At 37.4% G+C, this 21,123-nt stretch overlaps 1 protein-coding gene across 5 annotated transcripts in view; it reads right to left on the bottom strand.

The window, feature by feature from the left end:
- RIC1 (RIC1 partner of RAB6A GEF complex) overlaps window positions 1-21,123 on the bottom strand; it is a 144,960-nt gene that overhangs the window by 16,253 nt on the left and 107,584 nt on the right. For all 5 annotated transcript variants that reach the window (XM_077909624.1, XM_077909614.1, XM_077909608.1 and 2 more), the window contains 9 exons: window positions 16,826-16,970; window positions 16,112-16,160; window positions 14,139-14,291; window positions 12,541-12,744; window positions 7,324-7,362; window positions 6,875-6,985; window positions 5,994-6,083; window positions 5,211-5,371; window positions 4,095-4,233 (listed from right to left, as the gene is read on the bottom strand). In XM_077909624.1, the coding sequence (XP_077765750.1) occupies window positions 4,095-4,233; window positions 5,211-5,371; window positions 5,994-6,083; window positions 6,875-6,985; window positions 7,324-7,362; window positions 12,541-12,744; window positions 14,139-14,291; window positions 16,112-16,160; window positions 16,826-16,970 (1,091 nt within the window). The remainder of the gene's footprint in view (window positions 1-4,094; window positions 4,234-5,210; window positions 5,372-5,993; window positions 6,084-6,874; window positions 6,986-7,323; window positions 7,363-12,540; window positions 12,745-14,138; window positions 14,292-16,111; window positions 16,161-16,825; window positions 16,971-21,123) is intronic.

Raw genomic sequence — 21,123 nt, 5'->3', positions numbered from 1 at the left:
ACTAAGCCACCCAGGTGTCCCGAGACTGTCTTTTTTCCATTGGATATTCTGTCCTATTTTCTTGAAGATTAGTTGACCACACAGTTTTGGGTTCATTTCTGGGTTCTCTATTCTGTTCCACTGATCTATGTGTCTTTGTGCCAGCACCGCATTGTCTTAATGATTACAGCTTTGTAATAGGGCTTGAGGTCCATAATTGTGATGCCTCCCACTTTGTTTTTCTTTTTCAACATTACTTTGGCTATTCGGAGTCTTTTCTGGTTCCATACAAATTTTAGGATTGTTTGTTCCAGCTCTGTGAAAAATGCTGGTGTTATTTTGATAAGAATTGCAATGAATGAGTAGATTGCTTTAGGTAGTATAGGCATTTTAACAATATTTGTTCTTCTAATCCAAGAGAATTGAATGTTTTTCCATTTGTGTCCTCTTCAGTTTCTTTCATAAGCGTTCTATAGTTTTTAGCATACATATCTTTTACCTCTTCGATTAGGTTTATTCCTAGGTATCTTAGGATTTTTGGTGCTAATGTAAACGGGATCGATTCCTTGATTTCTCTTTCTGCTGCTTCACTATCGGTGTACAGAAATGCAACAGATTTCTCTACATTGATTTTTATATCCTGTGACTCTGCTGAATTCCTGTATAAATTCTAGCAATTTTTTGGTGGACTCTTGGGTTTCCTACATTGAGTGTTACTGAAGTCCTAGCCTCAGCAATTAGACAACAAAAAGAAATAAAAGGCATCCAAATCGGCAAGGAAGAAGTCAAACCACCACTCTTCACAGTCAACTTACTTCTTAATCTGCTCTTTACCACATTTGCTCTCTCCTCTTTGTGAAAGGCTTTTACTTTTTAAATCCCAGTATAGTTAACATGTAGTATTATATTAGTTTCAGGTGGTGTACAATACAGTGATTCAACACTTCCATACAACACTTGGTACTCATCTTAAGTGCATTCCTTCATCCCCATCACATATTTCCCCCACCCCCACGCCCACTCACCTCCCCACTGGTGACCATCAGTTTGTTCTCTACAGTTAGAGTCTGTTTCTTGATTTGTCTTTTTCCTTTACCCATTTGTTTGGTTTCTTAAATTCTACATATGAATGAAATCATATGGTATTTGTCTTTCTCTGGCTTATTTCACTTAGGATTATACTCTCTAGATCCATCCATGTCATTGCAAATGAAAATATTTCATTCTTTTTATTTTTAAAGATTTTATTGATCTGAGTGAGCGCAAATGAACATGACGTGGGGAGGGGCAGGCAGAGAAGGGAAAGCAGACACTCACTGAGCAGGGAGCCTGACATGGGACTCGATCCCAGAACCCTGGGATCAGGACCTAAGCCAAAGACAGATGCTTAACTGTCCGAGCCACCCAGGCGCCCCATTTGTAATATTCCACATGTATATATACCACATATTTATCCATTCATCTATCAATGGATACTTGGGCTGTTTCTCTAATTTGGCTATTGTAAACAATGCTGCAATAAATATAGGGGTGTAGGTGTCCCTCTGAATTAAGTGTTTTCGTATTTTGGGGGGTAAGTACCCAGTACTGTGATTACTGATCAGTGGATAGTTCTATCTTTAACTTTTTGAAGAACCTCCATCCTGTCTTCCACAGTGGCATGCTCACCAGCAGTACAAGAGGGTTCTTTTTTCTCCATATTTTTGCCAAAATTTGCTGTTTGTGTTTTAGCCATTCAGGTGTGAGGTGGTATCTCACTGTAGTTTTGATTTGCATTTCCCTGATGATGAGTGATGTTGAGCATTTTTCACATGTCTACTTGAAAGGACCTCTTAAAATGCATTACCCAGTACTACTGATGCCACTGACTGCCTACTGTATCTGGGATATACAGGAGACCCTTTATTTTCCCTAATATGAAAACTTCAAACATGAAAGAGAAAACTTCAAAGTAGAGAGAATAGTACAATAAGCCCTCATATCCCCATCAATCAAATTCACAATTATTCAAGGTTTTGCCACATTTGCTCCATCTTTCCCTTTTTTCATTTATTTTGCTGAAGTATTTTCTTATTTTTTTTAAAGATTTATTTTTAAGAGTCACCTGCCCCACTGACTAAGCCAGCCAGGTGTCCCTACCAAAGTATTTTAAAGGAAGATACTGTGCCATTTTACCTCTATACTATGCAACCCTAAAGTCCATGGATATTTGCTTACATAATCACAATGCCAGTACCATATCTAATAAGATCTACAGTTATTCCTTAATGTTACCTCTCAGTGCGTATCCAGTATCTCTAATTGCTTTAAAAGTGTCTTTTTATAGCCAGTTTGAATCAGGATACAAATGAACTTAAACACTGCATTTAGTTGTTATGCCTCTAAAGAATTATTTATAAGTCTCCCCTTATTTTTCTTGCAAACCCCCACATTACTGACTTGTAGCTGTCCTACAGAATGTTGTATACTCTGCTTCCTTGTGGTGTTACACTAAACCTCTACCCCTGTATTTCCTATGAATGAAACTTGACTCTAGAAGCTTGATTTAATTCAGGTTCAGTATTTTTGGTGGTAATTCCTCATGTGAACTTTAGGATGGATCATCCCAGGAAGCATGCTCCACTTGGTTCTCCCACTTGCAGTGATGCTAAGGTTGATTAACTAGGCTTAGATAAGGCCACCTGATGCCCTCATTGTGACACTCCCCACCAACCTTTCATCTGATGACTTCATCCAATCATCACTGTCTGAATCAGTTACTGCCTTAGGGGCTGCAAAAAGGGGACTCTGTTTGGGGTGACTGGGTGATGGTCACTGAGGGGGGCACTTGGCGGGATGAGCACTGCATGTTATGCTATATGTTGGCAAATTGAACTCCAATTAAAAAAAAAAGGGATCCCTGGGTGGCGCAGCGGTTTGGCGCCTGCCTTTAGCCCAGGGCGCAATCCTGGAGACCCGGGATCGAATCCCACATCGGGCCCCGGTGCATGGAGCCTGCTTCTCCCTCTGCCTGTGTCTCTGCCTCTCTCTCTCTCTCTCTGTGACTATCATAAATAAATAAAAATTAAAAAAAAAAAAAAGTGACTCTGTAATTCTTATCTTCCTCCTCATCTTTTAGCTACAATTCTTTTCTATAACACAACTTTCTCTTTTCATCTAGGATTCTCTGGCTACATGAAATATAGTTTGAGGGGAAATGGAATCTAGATTTTGAAGATGAATGAAGTGCCTTAATAGGAAGTAAATACTGGGAAGACAGAGTTAACAAATGTATATAGTTTTCCTTTGAAAATAGGTTGCACAATGAGACAAAATTTGGAAATCATTCATGAACAGGAGCAGCCTTGGAATAGGAAGTTACACAACTTCGTGGGTTTAACCAGAAACTACAGCATTATTTTCTCTTTCTTTATATGGTAACTAATCATGGAATTCTCTATATTTTATATTCATTCCACTTCTTTCCTTCTTTTTCACTGTCAAGTTTAGGTCACTAATACCCTTCCTTTAGATCATGATAGTGGCCTCTCAGCTACCCTCTCTACATCCTGTTTTGCCCTACTCTGGCTCATTTTCCTCTTTATAGTTAGACTAAACATTACAAAGCTTAGTTCTAGTAATACCCAGCTCAAAATGTAGACTTTAAAATTAAGTCCAGTCACTCTGAAGTTCTTTCGGTTCCCTGAGAGTGTCGTTTTTCTCTTACTGATGGGCCTCTGCACTCCTGTTCCTGTTGACCTGATATTTCCACTTATTACTTAGGTAACCACCTCCCATCCGTCAGGCCCTCAGGCTGTAACTTAAATGGTACAAAAATCTCTGACTGTTTAGACTATTCCAGGCTTTCATTCTACACTCTTACAGTGACCTTTACGACTTTCTGGTACACACATCAAAATTACAATTAACTATGCATGTAACTATTTCTTTATTGTCTAAAATCAAGTTTGTTTAGTCTGCCACCGTACCCAGTATCTTCATGCAAAGCACATTTTAGACACTTGATATTTATTTGCTGAACAAATAGTTCCTGGTATCAACTTAAAATGCTAAGATGAAGTTGAAGATGATTAACTGAGATAAAGCTCTGAAGAGCTCTGGTAACAAAACAGTACCTGCTGTGGCATTTTCAGGGTGATCCCATTCTCTGTGCTCACTGAAGTCAGAGTGACAGATACGACCAGGAAAGGGTGAGGAATGTAGCGTGACATGGACACTTCTTGAAGAACCTGAATACCAGCAGTAGTATTTGGACTGCAAAAAAAAAAAAAAAAAAGAGAGAGAGAGAGAGAAGGATACCCACACATCTCAACATCAATGCTAACAAGTTTTTTTGCTTTCCTTTCTTTTCCACTACTAATGGTGTTGGATTTCATGCTTTTGGAGGATCCAAAAGCCTTCTACCTATCATTTCCTCCCCCTCAAGTATTCTTCACTTCAGGTAGTAGACTGCTAAGGTTGAGATATCTAAAGAATACATATAGAAATAAGGAAGAAAGAAAGGGAATACAATGTAGAAGGAAAGGAAAAAAAAAACTTGGAAAACTAGGAAAGGAAACTAGTAAGGAAAAAAATAGAAATAGTTCAGTTGCTTGAGGAAGGAGATGGGTTCCATCAGAGGCTAGTAAAATTTCTTAATTTCTATCTTTACAGTATAGCTTAATCACTAAGCTATTTCAGCAAATACATACTTTATGGCTATCACAAGAGCAAAATAGAACTCAAGAGGTGTGGTCTAAACACTGTAAACCAACCAGATGCCAAGAAGAGTACAGGCAACAACACAGCAGTAACAAGAACTGCCACCCCTCCCACCAGACTGCAGCCCTCTCTCACCCAGTGGGAATTACTGAGTCTGCTGAAGACACACTGCCCAAGACCTTCAGCCAGTGAAACACCTTCAAAACTCCCCCAGTGTCCACATCAGCAGAGTTAGTAACCACTTATTTTCAGGATTGTGGAAAAAAAAAAAACCTGGTTATCCCATCCCAAACCAGATTTTTTTTTCCAAACAAACCCAGTAAGAGTAGCTAAAGACATTATTGTAGGCTATTTATTTAGGTAGCTAAAAAATAACTACATGAACATCACTAAATATAAAATGTCTTATTTTTTCACTTCTAAAACAAAGGAAACTGAACACAAAACCAGAATGACTTTTAAGAAAATAAAAACAACAGAGGAAAGATATACACAGAAGCAAAGTGACTTGTTGCATGACACGCACTTACCCATCAGATTTTCTTTCAATACTGTAGAGGCATATTGAACAGTCTGCTCTAAATACGATTACCATGTCCCGGAAGACACTAAGCAGTAATGTTTCTGCTTGAGCTTTGGTGATGTGAGCAAAGGCGTTGTCCAGATTTGATGTTCGCAAGTAGACTCTGAGCTGAAGAACACAGAAACAAAAGAAACTATAAAAACAAGATGCCTACACCACAGACTAAATACTTTAGACAAGCTGCTTTTTATCTACTGGCTTCAAGTAAGAGAAGTTTAAAGACTATTCTGAGCATTAATAATAAATGAATACTGTTTGTAATTTCACAGGGTAGGTTCATTCTACAAATAACCAAAAGACAAAGTGATTAAAATTGGGAATGTACTATTATGAGGTTCTCCTTCTAAAGGCTTGCATATCTAGACCTGAGACAAGTAGACCAGCACTTTCTAAAAACATCAACCTGCAAATCAATAAATTAATAAATCTCTAAGGACAGCCCTCCTTAACAATCTTTATTACTTACAAACTTTACAGAGAATATCTGACAGCTAAAATCCTTAGAAAAAGTTATCTCAGAAGTTCTGATTATCCCTTTAAAAACATTTTTTAAAGTAGTAACCTGCTACAAAGTGTCATTTAGATAAAAATGCCAAATTCTTAATTAAAAAATAAAATACTAAAAAAATAAAATGCTTTATTCATTTTCCAAAAATTGTATTAAACCAAACAATGTTTAGTATCTTTAAAATATAAAAATCTGTTATTTCTGAGAGAAAAAACTTCTTACCTCTTCTTGACGGTCACTTATGTTATAACATGCCAGGACAATAAAATCATCCCACCAGGCTAAACCACCTGTCACAATCATATTTTGCTCCTTAAAAGATAATTTAAAAAAAAAAAAAGGATTTACTTTTACTTATGCTGCCAGGAATTACAATAAGTAACATCCTTATAAAATATTCCTAAGCTGACAATGAGAGCTCAAAATTATTTCTGCTCTACTCTCTATTCCCTCAATTAAGTATTACTCTGGGGCCTTTATTAAAAATGACTCATATCCTATTTTGGAAAAACAAACATTTCTGTAATTAACTGGGTACCCTGTAGCACAATTAGTCCCCTATTCAACAGACTTGGGTTTAAAATCTGGCTTTATCACTTATCAGCTTCTTGACCCTGAATCCTAATTTCTCTTCTATAAAATGGTAACAACAGTGCCCTCTCTCAGGAAGATCAGTGAGGTAGGAAATGGTAAAGGCCCCTTAAAGCACACAGCAGGCACCTACTACACGTTAACATCCTTGTCTTTTCCTATTTGATTCTTGCAAAATCCAACTGTATTGTGTTTCTATGCTACCCACATCTTCACATCACACATAGACAAGCAGGAAATGATCTCAAATACAGAGGAAATTTATTCTGCTCACATCTGATGAACTCAACATGGAATAGAAGTATAAATCCTCAAGTTAAAAACCAACAAACCATCTCAATACAAAATCCTTTATCAAGTACTTCATCAGAACGGACCCTTAGATATCATCTAACATCATTTTTAGTATTTGATATTTTTTAATAACCAAATAGTGGCTTCCATTAGAGTTATTTCATATGGTAGTTCTCTTACACTCGGAGAAATCAGTTTTTAATTTCAAAAAGACTAACCTGGGTAATGTTTCCAAAAAGTTTCCATTTTTTGGTGAGTAAAGAGTAATGTGCAAAACCAAACTTGCCAACCACAGCAATATTCTGTCCAAGCTTATCAATAGCTGAAAACTAATTTAAAAAAAAGATTAAGAACTCTTCCTTGCAAACCTATATCCTTATATTAAGTATAAAGAGCTTAGCATTGTTGTCTCAGGCAAACAGACTATAATAAATGCTTGCTAAGTGAATTAAATATAAATTGCTATATTTAAAAATAGAAGTATTCATACACAAGTTACATTTCACCAAATTAAAGATGTTAATATGCTAACGATATACAACGGATCAAGTATTAAAATTTTACTATTATTGATGCACCCACCGAAAAAGGCTCAATTCCCAGAATGCCTCTTGCAGCAAACGCTATCCAATAAAAGTTAACATCAACAAAATAACAAATAACTCACCCGTATAGGCCAATTGCTCTCTAGATAGGTGTTGGAAATCTACAGAAAATAATACATCAATTTGGTAAGACTTCTGAAAAGTATTTAAACTTAAAGCACTTAAAGCTTTAACGTTACGAGATTCATTGTCCTGTACAATGTTTGAAGTGTTCCCAAATACCGGGTATTACTAGCAGAGTACTTGGAATTTACCGTTTAAATACCAGGCCATATTTCACATCTCCTGTCTTCAGCATTTCATTATGAATTTCTAGACATCAGGCTTTTCCTACACTGCTTTTTCTCTACACTCGCTGTTTTTGTCTATTTTAAATACTAAACACGCAATAACTGCAGACTGACAAAAGATTTTTAGAGAACCAGCCATGAGGGCAACCAGGAATTGTGGACATGAACAGTTTGAGTTTCCTGACTGGCACCATTACAAAACTACCCTAAGAAAATTACAGGGACGCCTGGGGTGGCTCAGTGGTTGAGCATCTGCCTTCAGCCCAGGGCGTGATCCTGGAGTCCTGGGATCAAGTCCCACATCTGGCTCCCTGCATGGAGCCTGCTTCTCCCTCTATTTATGTCTCTGCCTCTCCCTCTCTCTCTCATGAATAAATAAATAAAATCTTAAAAAAAAAGAAAACTAGAGCCTCGCAAGAGTTTTGTTTTTGTTTTTTAATGGAGGTATTTTTATTACTTTTATGTCTTCTGATTAAAATAGCAAAATACTATTATATATGTAAACGATATAAAAATGGACAAAGGACTAAATGAAATTCTGTTCTATCACTGCTCCAGGGATAACCACTGGTGAGTCTTGACTCTCTCTACACATCCATACACATGTGTATATAAGCTAAGCTATTTTACTGGGGTAGTCAACCTATTCATGTGTAAGGCCTCTGAAGATATGAACTCTTTAACTGCAGTGTAAGTAGGAAAATGTACCTTCCCATGATTTCTCTCTCAGAGCTCTGGACATGGGGTCTTTGTATTACTCTAACAAGAAGTTGAAGCCTGAAAGATTCTTCCATAAGATATCAAAGTAGATTATGTAAATCCTAGCTTTGCTGACACTGACCTCTCCACTAGCCTACAGATTAGGCAGTTTTCATGAGCACATGGGACTATGGTGTAAAACAGAACAACAGAGAGAAAAAGGGAAAGACCCTTCTGTTCCTGCAATAAAAGAACCTCAATTTATTCAGATTCATTTTCACTGTACTTCAAGTATGACTTTTAAAAAAAAAAAAAAAAAAAGAAAGCCAAATTTAAAAGCCAGTATAACACAATTCAACCTAATAAGATTCTCTGTGTAATGTGAAAACAAAAATCAAGTAAAAATAATGTGCAGAAAACATCTGTATTAACCTTGATTAAATGTATTCACAAAAGTATCTGTTAGATTTAATTATCTAGTAAGTCAACCTGAAATCTAAATAAATTAACAGCTTTTAGTTCTGTTGTTAGAAGTTCTCAACCCCTAAACCCCCTCCAAAAAAACAGAAGTTCTCAACCCCAGTGCTAGTGTGTGGAAGCCAACCTTGCAGAATTAAAGGTTATGGTGTCATGACATATGCTTGAAAAAGGCTGAACACATATCTTAACAGACATGCTGCACTGCCCAGGCCAGGCAATAAAGTTCCCTATGGTGGCTGACGTCAGTTCAAGAAGCATGGTAATCTGAGGTAACCACTAGGTGCTGAGATAAGAGTTCAAAGTAGTTTTGTGCAAGCCTGGAAGTGAATTCTGTCCTTGGATGAAGAAAATGAAAATAGTCACTTGAAGAAGGATGTCCCTAGAGTATAAGTGAGCCAGCCACCCAGAACACTAAAAAGAACTCCCACTTCCCCCAAACTCTGGTGTTTCCTAAGTATTTGTGGGTGAAGTGTGAGGTAGGATTTCACTGCCAACGTGGATTCCAACTTGAAGGGTTTCCAACCATGGGCACCAAGGTAAAATTTTATCTTATGATCTACACTCTAATGAATATCCGTACGAGAAAAGAATTTTATTCTTTTAACCTCTAAGAATGTAAGAGGTGCTACAAACTATAAATGGTTTATTTTCAAAGCTCATAGTTTAAATCTACAATGAAGCTTTACTTCTGATTCAATTGTATGTCTGAAGATGCTGTGAAATGAAAAATGAAACTTCTCCCTAGTAGATTACATTTACTGATCCTTGTGTCACCTGAACTTTGTGCCCTACCCTTAATACTAGAACAGGAAATGGCAGGAGTAAGGAAAGCACAAACTAATGAATCATGAAGAATTCATGCCAGGAATTCGTCCTCAGGGCACAAGAGTCATGCCATGCCACCACCGGGACACTAAGTGCTAAAGTATAAAATCTCTAATTCTTAACATCTTAGGATATCTCAGTCTCTCAAAAACAAAACAAAACCCTAAATCTACCATTTTCCCCCCTTAAAGTCATTTTGCTAAAACCCTGTCTCCTGCCTAGATTGCTTTTGTCTGTACGTGGTGAGACTGTAAGAACCATCCTCTTAGCACATCTGATCCGTGCCAAATACCACACCTGCTCCATTTAATACACCTCCTTGGAAGGAGAGCAAATCATTTATAAATGAAATAGCCTTTAAAATCCTCTCTGCTAAAAAATAAAAACAAAATAAAATAAAATAAAATCCTCTCTGCTGATATCCCTAGCATATTTTGTGAAGCTTATTTTTTCCAAATAGCCAGGTTAACTATAAAACCAACATTTCAGGACAGTGGATGATAATGATTAATGTACCTTTCAGAAATAAATGTTTATATCATACAAAGTACTGAGTGTTAAATAGCAGTCCAAGAAGGAATATACCCTAAAACAATGAGGGTGGTGGTGTTTTAATTCACATTTGTGCTCCATCTGTGAACAAACTACTCTAAAATTTTTTTAAATCTGTAGCTAGTAAAACTAAACATAAACACATACACACACGGAAAAAGCATCATCCCTACCAGCAGCTACCAACCCTGCTGCTGACAGGTATATATGTGTATAAAATTAAAGGGAAAAAAAACATATTTAACATAGAATCTTCTGATCGGGAAACTAACAAGTATAAGGTAGAAGGTCTAAACAAATGAAAAATCCAGTTGTCTAGATGAGGAACAGACAGAGAAAAATTAGTTGGAACTCATGTGATGAACTCTAAACTGAGTAAGAATACAAAATCATGTAAACAAAGTCACTTGATGGGGTTGTGGGCATTTATCCCAGACAAGAGCCTATGTTGAAGGAGGAATTAAACAGGCACCCATGTTTCTTCAGGGAATCATTACTAATGGCTAAAAAGCCCAGAAGGTAAAGCATTAGCATTATATGGACACTGTAAACCACCAAACCAAAACACTCTCATGATGATGCCTTGATGCATTTGGCTGGATTGCCAGCAAACAAAGTATAGGCAAATTGTAATGAAACGCTGCCTATTTAATAGACACATTCTATGTCTTAGCTCAAGGTCAACAGTACATTATATGATTTAACATTTAATACCTAGAGTTCTTACAACAGGTTAGATTGTTACTTTACATTATGGTAAGGATAAGTCTGACACTACGTAAGCAGGACATTGCTCTGCCATGTGACCTTGGGCAAGTCACCTAACTGCTCTGAGCCTCAGTTTCCTCATGTAACAAATCCAGTTGGACTACATGATCTCTACAGTCCTTCCAGCTCTAAAAATTCTATGAGTCTATTATAACTCAATTGTTTTGGGAATACAACTCTGACATTATTTTTCTTAGTTTTAAGGAAAGTAAAAAAGGTAAAGCTAGAGTCAAACAAGTTCATCTTCCCAGATAGTTTCAATATCTAAAGAATAAAATCACAAAGGAATACTGCTAGTACCTCCTACTTTGCATAAAGTGGTAAAATCAGCGTGATACACTACTAATATGGGATACTTCAGAGATGGCTAAGAATCACAGAATCACTGAATTTTTGAGCTGGAAGGAAATTAGATTTTTGTTATTGCCTGATGGATTTTTGAGTTCCAGACCTACCTTCTTTGATCCTCTGCTCTACTTGGCTCTCTGGCAACACAGACCTGGCTAGGCAGAACTGGCATTGATGCTAGGTCAGTGTAGAATGAATAGTTCAAAGTATGGGGAAATGAAAATAGCAGAGGAATGGCTATAGGAGAGAAGGGAGCAGTGGAAAATTTTAGTCAAGGAGGCAGCCGATGCAGATTTATTTCATAACTGTTAACTATTTATCAAATGGTATGCACACTGTTTGATTTTATGAATTTATTAATGTCAGTTAGATACATTTTCTTTGAGTGTATACCACATGTCAGTGCAGGAGACACTCCTCCTTCAACGTTTCACATACTGACCGTTCGTGTCTCATCTCCACTTAAAGTCAACTGAAAATAACATGGGAGCTGAACAAGCTAGTAAAGTAACAGCACAGAATGAAGAAGGGGGTCAAGAATTGTGGATACAGAACCTGACGAAAAGAAACAAACACAAGAATAGGTTCTGATGTACCTAAGACACTTCGGTATCAGCAGGGGAAGGAAGACACTCAGGACTTATACAATTGTGTATGAAAATTTCTTTCAAGAAACCTCAATTTACTGATTTACCCAAATTAATTTTATTTGGTATCAAAATTCAGAATTGATTTCCATGTTAAATGACAATTTATCAGAATTATTAAAAGAAATTGATAATTTAAAAGTTATACCAGAATGAGTAAGTAATTTGGAATAAGATTTATGTAATAATAAAATTATTAACAATAAGGTTCTAGAGTGTGTCTGCAAGCCTGCAATTTGAGTTTAAAATAGGCAGTTAACCTCAAAATGTACCCACTGGGACGACAAGGTCAGCTGCACAGGGTCCTCATCGGCACTGTCACTTTCCATCAATCACTACACTTTTGCCTATGCAAATCCACAGAGCTAAATTTATACCCAAAAGGTTGGGGGCTGGGGAGGGCTGGAATAGTATAAAGTTGTGCTCATTCCAGAGAGTAAAGCATAAACTTGCAGGTTTTGGACTAGTGGGCTTAAAGCAAGTAGGCACACGTGCTACATCAGTGGCAAGAAAGGAAGAAGACAAGACAGAAAAGCGAAGAGAGGTGACAGTCAAAAAGGTTAAAAAGTTTCTCTGTTTTCTAAAGCAACAGAAGAAATATTTAAAACTCTGCTCCAGGTGCTATTTTACCAAGGACTAAGTCAACAATCAATAGTCACTGAAGACTTACCTGTACCACATGCCAATGCCGATGTCCAAGCAAAGTGCTTAAACCCTGAGACTCTAAACCGCTGTCTGCGAAGGGGCTCTTGCCCCCACCAGCCTTATGCTCAGAGTGTGCTGATGAACTCCTGGCACTCTGGGTTTGCGAGGCCTCTCCACAGTTCAAGTACAATCGATCCTCCCCCTGAAGCAGCACTTGCTCCTGGTTACTCTAGATGAAGGAGAAAGGAAGCACAGGGCAAAGAAGGAAAGCAAATAAAAACAACTCGGTATCAGGTAACAGAAAATAAGTAATACCTTGATTTAGTTTTATTACAGGAAATGCACCATGCATCTCAACGTTGATTTTACTCACTACTTATCATCTACAGTTTACAAACGAGTTTCATTTAAAATACCTCATGAGTGGTGGCAAGAAGGAGGGGAGGATTACCAGTGGGGATAACAGATGCTGAAGGATCTTTTAAACCCTGAGGAGGAGGAGAAGGAAGAGAAGGAAGAGGAGCAGCCCAAGTCTGTGGTCCGGGTTCAGAACAATTCAACACTCACTTGGGTAAATGCTTGGCTACTGCCAAGGACTGTGCCAGGCTCTGAGGATATTTAGACAAATAAGACAATTTCTACTTTTAGTGCTTATGCCCTGGTTTTCAGTTAGAAGACCAGTTCTCTCACATATAGGTATATTATTCACTGAGTATTCCATCAGACAGAAAGCACCTCAGCCTCTCACCTTTCCATGTTAGTTCAAATGCTGTGAAATGCCATAAAAATCTGCCTTTAAATTATGATTTGGGATAGAGAAGGGGAAGAAGAATTACCCTCTTCTTATCTTTCGGGGGATTCTTATCCTTCAGCTACCGTCATGAAATCTTGATCCAGGGTACTGTCAAATTCCTTCTCAGTTTATTGTAATTACAAGTTTTAATTAGAAACTGGTTGTACCAAATACTTAAAAACCCACTGGTGGCAGATGTGAAGGCATACACTTCTAATACGTAACCCATACTATTTTTATATGTTAATAATATGTAAGATTATTAATATGTTGTTTCAATTTCATAAAACATGAGGAGTTTATACTATAATTTGGGGCAGTGTTTCCCAAGGCATATTTTCTTCAAAGTGTTCCTTAAAAATTCATAGTTAAGTAAGCGTGGGAACATTGTTTTTCATATACCAACTCCTGGATTTTCACAACGCACATGAGCATATGACAGACACTGCAGTACTGCAATAAAGAAATTTCTACGGCCCTAACTTCCTTATTTCACTAACAGGACAACAGAACTTGTCCTTATCCTGTGCAACTACTACTGATTCTGCTAAGTATTGCCTTGTGGAGCACATTTTAGGAAATTCTATTCAAATAAAGACTAAATTAAGTTATTCAAGTAGATCTGTAAACACTGCTTTCCCTTTAATGGCTTGTGATCCTATTTAAAAAAAAAAAAAAGCTGCTCAGAAGTAAAATTTTGGTTTCAATTATTAAAAAGAAAAACAATCACAAAAAATATACAAAAGAAGATATTCCACCAATTTGAGAAGAATCTGATAGTCTACTACGAAAGCCACTAAAAATAAACAGCTGTAATTTAAAACACTTACCATACAAGGGTTTACAGTGAGTACACTCTTGATAAACTGAAACAGCAGAATGCCGGGCTGTTTAACTACACTCTTGGAGTCATACTCAATTCCAGGGTTGTGAGCACCAAATCCGCTGACTACCCAGAGGTGATAGCCTTCTGCTCCCCAGCTCTTGGAGAGAAGGGGAAGAAAAATCAGGGCAATCAGGTTTGTTAACCTTTCCTTGCTTCAAATATTCAAATCCTGAAACAACCAACAGCAGCATCACCAATGATTTCAAAAGGCTAGACCAATTCTGAGAAGCTGTACAGACAAGAATCCTAGCCACACCTGCTCACCTTAGCCCTCCTCCAGTGGAAACCACCATTACCACTCTCCACCTGGAAGAGTGGACTCACTACATACCAATGTTAACCCCAAATCCTAAGAAACACTGTTCTCTGTAACTTCTCCGTTAATTTAATTGAACTGCCTCTCAAATACAAAGAAATTCCTTGCAGAGGAAGACCCATGTGACCTGGCTGAAACATGACAAAGCAGCACCCAGAACAGATGCAGTCTGAGCAAAGAACACTCGAATGCAAACTATGAGACTAAGGTTTTCGTTCCAGCCTAGCTGCCGTTCTGCAGTAGAATCTTGGCTAAGTTATTTGGTTTTCTCCGGGTATAAGTTTCTTCCACTATAAAATGAGAAGGCTCAAATAAGCTCTCCAGGACCAATTTTAATATTGTATAACTACATTCCATGATAGTTTAGTTTTCTTGTGTTTGTTTCTACGATTAGTGATTCCTAATCTACAAAGTCAAGAAAATAGGAGAGGGAAAATAAATTGTTGCTAAATTTCTAAAGCTTCATAGAAGTTTTGCTCTCCTATCATAAAAGTTGAACAGTGAACTAAAATGCTTAGATTCTTAGTTTGTTATTAATATATCAACTTAGGCTAAAAACACTGGTTGTTGCATGCCACTCAAAAGCACTGATGGGCAGTTATATAAATCATCTGTTCAAAAACTTATTTTAAAATATGAAGGTGGAAAGAGACAGCAAATCCTTGGTAGTGAAAGATTGGGAACCATTCCTCAAGGCAACCACAGTGGTTTTCAATCTTCAAGAAACTCAAGATCAGAAAATGTCTTCCTCTATGAGGCAAGGGAGAAAGGCAGTGAACAAGTCTCACAGCCACTAATTTCATAGATGATACACAGAAGGGCTACAGTAAGAAAATGTCTTTATGTAAACACAGGGGTTACACCTCACTGCTTTCTACAGAAACTCTTAAAAATATGTAATCAATAAAAATATTGTTACTACAGTGATTTTAATTCTCTTGACAGATATCTATGGCAAGTTTTAAAAATATGCTCAAATAATGTCCAAATCCTCCAGGAAAAACACCCAAAGAGCATTTCACTTTATGTTAAAAGAAATGAGGCCATGAGAAATGGGTGCTAGTGAGTCACATAAGGAATTGAGGTATGCTTTGGAAGAACAAAGGCCTGATTTGAATAGTTCCTATGTTCCCAAAGATGGCAGGGACTTGCTATATACATAGAAGCAAAGTCAAAAACAAGTACTGGAAACTGGGCAGCTTGATTTTAAAAAATACTTTCATCAAAGCAAGAACTGTGTAAGAAGAGTCTGCTGAGATTAAAATAGTTTTGTAATTTTACCAGAGCCAAGAAGAGGAAAAAAAGGAAGAAGAAATATCCAAGTTCATCACACTATAGAAATATACATGTTATAAATATATTTATGTAACTATAAATGACATATCACATATGTACGTACACACACACACACACACACACACACACACACACACTTTTTTTTTTTTTTCCAGTAGGGTCCACGCCCAGCGTGGAGCCCAGTGCTGGGCTTGAACATAGGACCCTGAGATCAAGACCCAAGCTGAGATCAAGAACTGGACCCGTAACTGACTGAGCCACCCAGGCACCCCACAATATACCAGTATTTTATAGAAAGTACTTACCATAGAGTTGATCTTAAGGGGATCCTTTTTGGTACCATCAGACCTATAACTGAAACAGAACAGAAACTTGGTTAAAAACAGTCTTCTATTATGCAGAATATTTGGCTTCAGTTTTTTAAAAACTCAAATTGATTTTGAAATACATAATAATGCATGTAATATGAGAATGTTGGTTGATGTACCTAGGCACATCACCTAGACACAGTCTTTCAGGTGCTGAGTAACTTCTTGACAGGGTCATACAGTTTGGGAAGAGGTATTCATTTTGTCATGACTAAGGTTCAAAGTAGCAAATGGAGTGGGCAGAGATATAAACCCACTGAGTTAACCTACATCAACCCAATAAGATAATGCCATTTTCCACTTCCTATTAGCTACTTACGTACATGACTTCTGCTTTATTAGATCATAAGCAACCTGAAGGCAAAACCCCATGTGATTTAGCCTTGAATCTAATGTGCTCTCATATATACAAGAGGGGTTCAACAAATAAATGCACTGTTACCAAATAAACAATGCGTTTTAAAAGGATGCATGTTTAGAGAATCAGTATATCCTGAACAAATTAGTTCTGAACCTTACAAATTGTTTTGAGGTTAAACATCAAGTAAAGCAGAAGGCTAGCTTTTGTATGACACAAAATTTCTGTGCATGTGTATTTTCTTAGAGATAATGGGAGTTATTTTTGTCTCCAAGTTGTCTTTATTCACTCACGCAAAATCTCCTCCAAGCGTACAAATCAGCTGGGCTCCAAACACACTCCATAAAGAAAGGCCTCCATTTTCCCAGGTCACTATTACAACACTATTGTCAGGAGACCACTTGACCAATTTAACAGCTCCTGTTTTATTCCAAATATCTGTTAAGAAATTGTGAGAAGAGTTAAAAATAAATGATTCCTTCAGAAACGGTATTTTTTAGTCTGTATTTTTTCAAGTTGAAATAAAATAGAAACACCTGTCTGCTTCAAATAATGAGATGAATCCTACTCATTTCAGGTCATGTACAATGAGTAAGGCCACTACCCTTGACTGAAGCAGAACAAACTCAGCTGCCAAGAAATTTTTAAAAAGTGAGAGCCATTTTGGGCCACTATCAGCCCGAATAACTACAACTGTGCAGTTTTAGAAGTCTTTGGCTCTGGGCAATTCAGTTTCTATAAAATAGGGATAATGAGTTGAATGATTCAACACTGAATGTCAAAGTAGTCTGCAAAGTATAAGGTGTTTTAGAATATAAAATACTATTGTACCACTATCTTCATGCTCCATTGGCAATATTAAAGGGATCCAAGTTAAAGTAAATTGAAGTTTAATCTTCTATTAAGATTATGTAGGTCAACTCCAGCTTGAGTACTCCAGGTGTTCATATCTTCTATTAACTAATAATTATTCTTTCAATACCATAGATAATTTCACCATGTAGTAAAACACAAGTTTCCCAACTAGAGTTAAGTGAAATATGCTAGTGTTTCCTGTCAATAATTCAAAACCAGGTATAGTATCATCTTCTTTAAAATTCTTTTAATTTGTAGTATTAATACATTTTGCCATAAAATACAGAATATCTGCTACAAAGAGAAGGTATATAGATTTTAGTCTACAGAAGACAGGCTTGGTTAACAGAGAGAACTCCTTTCTGCCTAGTTCGAATCCTCACATTAGTAATCCCCACCATTATGAATAACCATGTTATTCGTGCAGATGAAAAATAAATGGGAATATAACCGTGGGAAAATTTTAAAACAAACTAAGAAGAAACACACAAAACCAAACCGAAGTTTACAAACTGAAAGCAACTGCAGGTACAAGAGAAAAAGTATTCACTATCATAAAAGGATGTTAACTGAAAAGGAGAGGTTATAAACAGTGTACTTATTACTCCATATTACATATACACACACACACACACACGCACATAATATGCATATTTACTTTCCAAACATTATACATTTATTAAAATCTAGTTGCAGAGATCTGTAATAAAATACTGATGGTGGTAAACCTAATCTTCATGTGGCAAGATTACTGTAAATTTACCTAGGTGATAACAGCCTACAATAAACATAGATTATGATAATCTGCATATTGAGAAAAATATTAACAAGTAACCCAAAGATATTTTGTTATAGAGCTGAACTTCCAAGAAAGAAAAAGCTCCAGAAGACAAAAGAATAAAGAGACTGGTTAATATCTGGGTTGAGGGTAAAGGGCTGGAAGCAGGGAGAGGAGACAGGTTGGAAATACAGGGATAGAAAGATGGGATGAGACTCAGCAATGATGAGGGAGATGGGGTTTTACATCCTTCCCAAAGACAAAGAAGGGGTCTGAAACCAGTGGAAGTCTGGGAGTCAGACAGGAAGCTATGGATCATGTAAGGACTCACAAGGCACCGTGGGCCAGTGAAACTCAGCCAGTGCAGCCTGAGGGATACAAGGAAGCTCACCTCTGCTCCAGGTGTACGAGGACAATACAAGCCTCCCCAGGGGTGAGCAGGTTTATAACCTAAAGTGATGTAATTGAAGCTGGCAAAATTCTCTCACAACAAAGACCACAAGAGTGAGAGTCAGTAAGTAACCAAAGCAAGAAATGGCATTCCAAGAGCCTGAGAAAGGACAGAACAATCTGAAGAACTCCACACAGTGCTGTCCAACAGAAGCAGTAAGGACCACTTCTTGTACTGACGGAAACGTTCCCATCTTCTGGGTCTAACAGGCAGCCCCGAGCTACACATGGCTACTCAACATTTAAATGTGACCATGCAACTAAAGAAATACAGTGTTAATTTTTTTTATTTCAATTAGTTTAATCAAAATAGCCACATGTGGCTGATAGCTACTAGGCAGGATAACGTAAGTATGGATAAAAAAATAGACATTTAAAAGGGCCAGAGATCACAATAAAAATACATATCACTCTGTTCTTGCAGGCCACCAATCTGACTTTAGAGAAAAATATATGCAAGCCTTTAAAGGCCATGATCCAATAAGAATGATAAAGACTTAAGAAGCTAATTTCTCTATCTGACAGTACAGCAATTCAACATCTTAAATCACTCACTACACTGAAACGACTAAAATGTTGAATCCTAGGGCACCAGGGTGGCTCAGTTGGTTAAGCACTCAACTCTTGACTTTGGCTCAGGTCATGATCTAAGGGTCGTTGGACTGAGCCCCGCGTCTGGTTCCGTGCTGGCCATGGAGCCTGCTTGGAATTCTCTCTCTGTACCTCTGCCCTTCCCCCTGTTTGCATGCACGTGTGCACACTCTTTCTCTCTCTAAAAATAAAATGCTGAATAAACACCTTAAAACAACTAAAAATGCTGGGAGGTAAGTGAGTGTACAAAGTGCTTCTGCCCTGAATTTTTCTGCCAAACCCTAGAGACCCTGACTTCTACTTCTGATGACGCCAGGAGGGACAGGAGATTAAGCTCAGAACTTTGCCATGGCACGGTATCTAAGAGAAGACATCCAGGTAATGGTGAAGCTACAGATGGCTACATTCATGGTACAAGAATAAGAATTAAACGCTACCATGTGGAAGGTAAAGAAATAGCAAAGGATACTTTCATGTTTTGTCCATGAATGGAAAACAAAGAATCTCCCTTAAGAACCTGTAACCACAAGTTAGTCCTCACTGATCTTTAATTTGAGCAATTTGTATGATTCAAAGAAAATTGCAAACTGAATATACTGCAAAGGGTTCCAGACTGATGTAGTACTCCCACATAACTTGCCATAAACACACAAATCCTCTCTGGAAGGAGTCAAATTCAATTTAGATCACAAAGCATTCAAACAAATAAGTCTGAAGGAAATTAATCAGTTCTCAGTCAAAAATCCTAATATAGGGGCAGCCCCGGTGGCTCAGCAGTTTAGCGCCACCTTCAGCCCAGAGTGTGATCCTGGAGACCCCAGACTGAGTCCCATGTCCGGCTCCGTGCATGGAGCCTGCTTCTCCCTCTGCCTGTGTCTCTGCCTCTCTGTGTGTTTCTCATGAATAAATAAATAAAATCTTTTAAAAAATCCTAATATATATAAACAAGTTAATGAGAACCCAGAGAACTAAGACAGCAATAACAGTCTCAGAAAGGTTTCAGATACTGAGATTAACAAAGAATATAAATACCATTTTCTTAAAGATTTATTCATGAGACACAGAGAGAGAGGCAGAGACACAGGCAGAGGGAGAAGCATGCTCCCCACAGGGAGTCCGATGCAGGACTCAATCCTGGGACTCTGAGATCACAACCTGAGCCAAAGGCAGACACACTCAACCACTGAGCCACCCAAGCGTCCCCAAAAAAACATTTTTTACTACCTAAAGAAATAAAAGAATATTGAAACTAGGAGCAGGATGCATACAGATTAGAAGAGAGCTAAGTAAACCCTCTGGAAATAAAAAATACAGTAATTAAAATGGACAGATTAAGTAGATTATTAAACATAAATGAAGAGAGAATTAGTTTATACCAGAAGATAGAGAAAAACTTTCTAGATTATAGTCCAGAGAAATTTTAAAAATGAAAAATGTTAAAAGGCAGGTTATGAAACATATAAAAAAGTGCTATGTAAGTCTGATTAGATTTCCAGAAAAAGAGGGATGCCTGGGTGGCTCAATGGTTGAGCATCTGCATTTGGCTCAGGTCATGATCCCAGAGGTCCTGAGATCAAGTCCCACATCAGGTTACCTGTGGTGAGCAAAGACTTGCTTCTCCCTCTGTGTTTCTCATGAATAAATAAATAAATAAAATCTTTAAAAAAAATGATTCCAGAAAAAGATTAAACAAGAGGCAATATTTGAGAGGTAACAGTTGAGTCCTTTGCACAACAGTTGGACAATATGAATCCTCAGATGCAGCACACCTGAATCTCAATCAAGATTTAATAAAAAATCAAAATTCTTCACCTTTCAAATTACAGTGAAATCATCCCAAAGACAAAGAAAAAAATCTTAGAAGTAGCTAAAGAGAAAAAACCCCATTCTCTTGAAAAGGAAATACAACTCAACCAG

The sequence above is a fragment of the Canis aureus genome, chromosome 1, assembly GCF_053574225.1.
Source record: "Canis aureus isolate CA01 chromosome 1, VMU_Caureus_v.1.0, whole genome shotgun sequence".
In the NCBI taxonomy this organism is placed as follows: Eukaryota; Metazoa; Chordata; class Mammalia; order Carnivora; family Canidae; genus Canis; species Canis aureus.
Note: the sequence above shows the minus strand (reverse complement) of the source record. Positions and strands in the feature narration are given on the sequence as shown.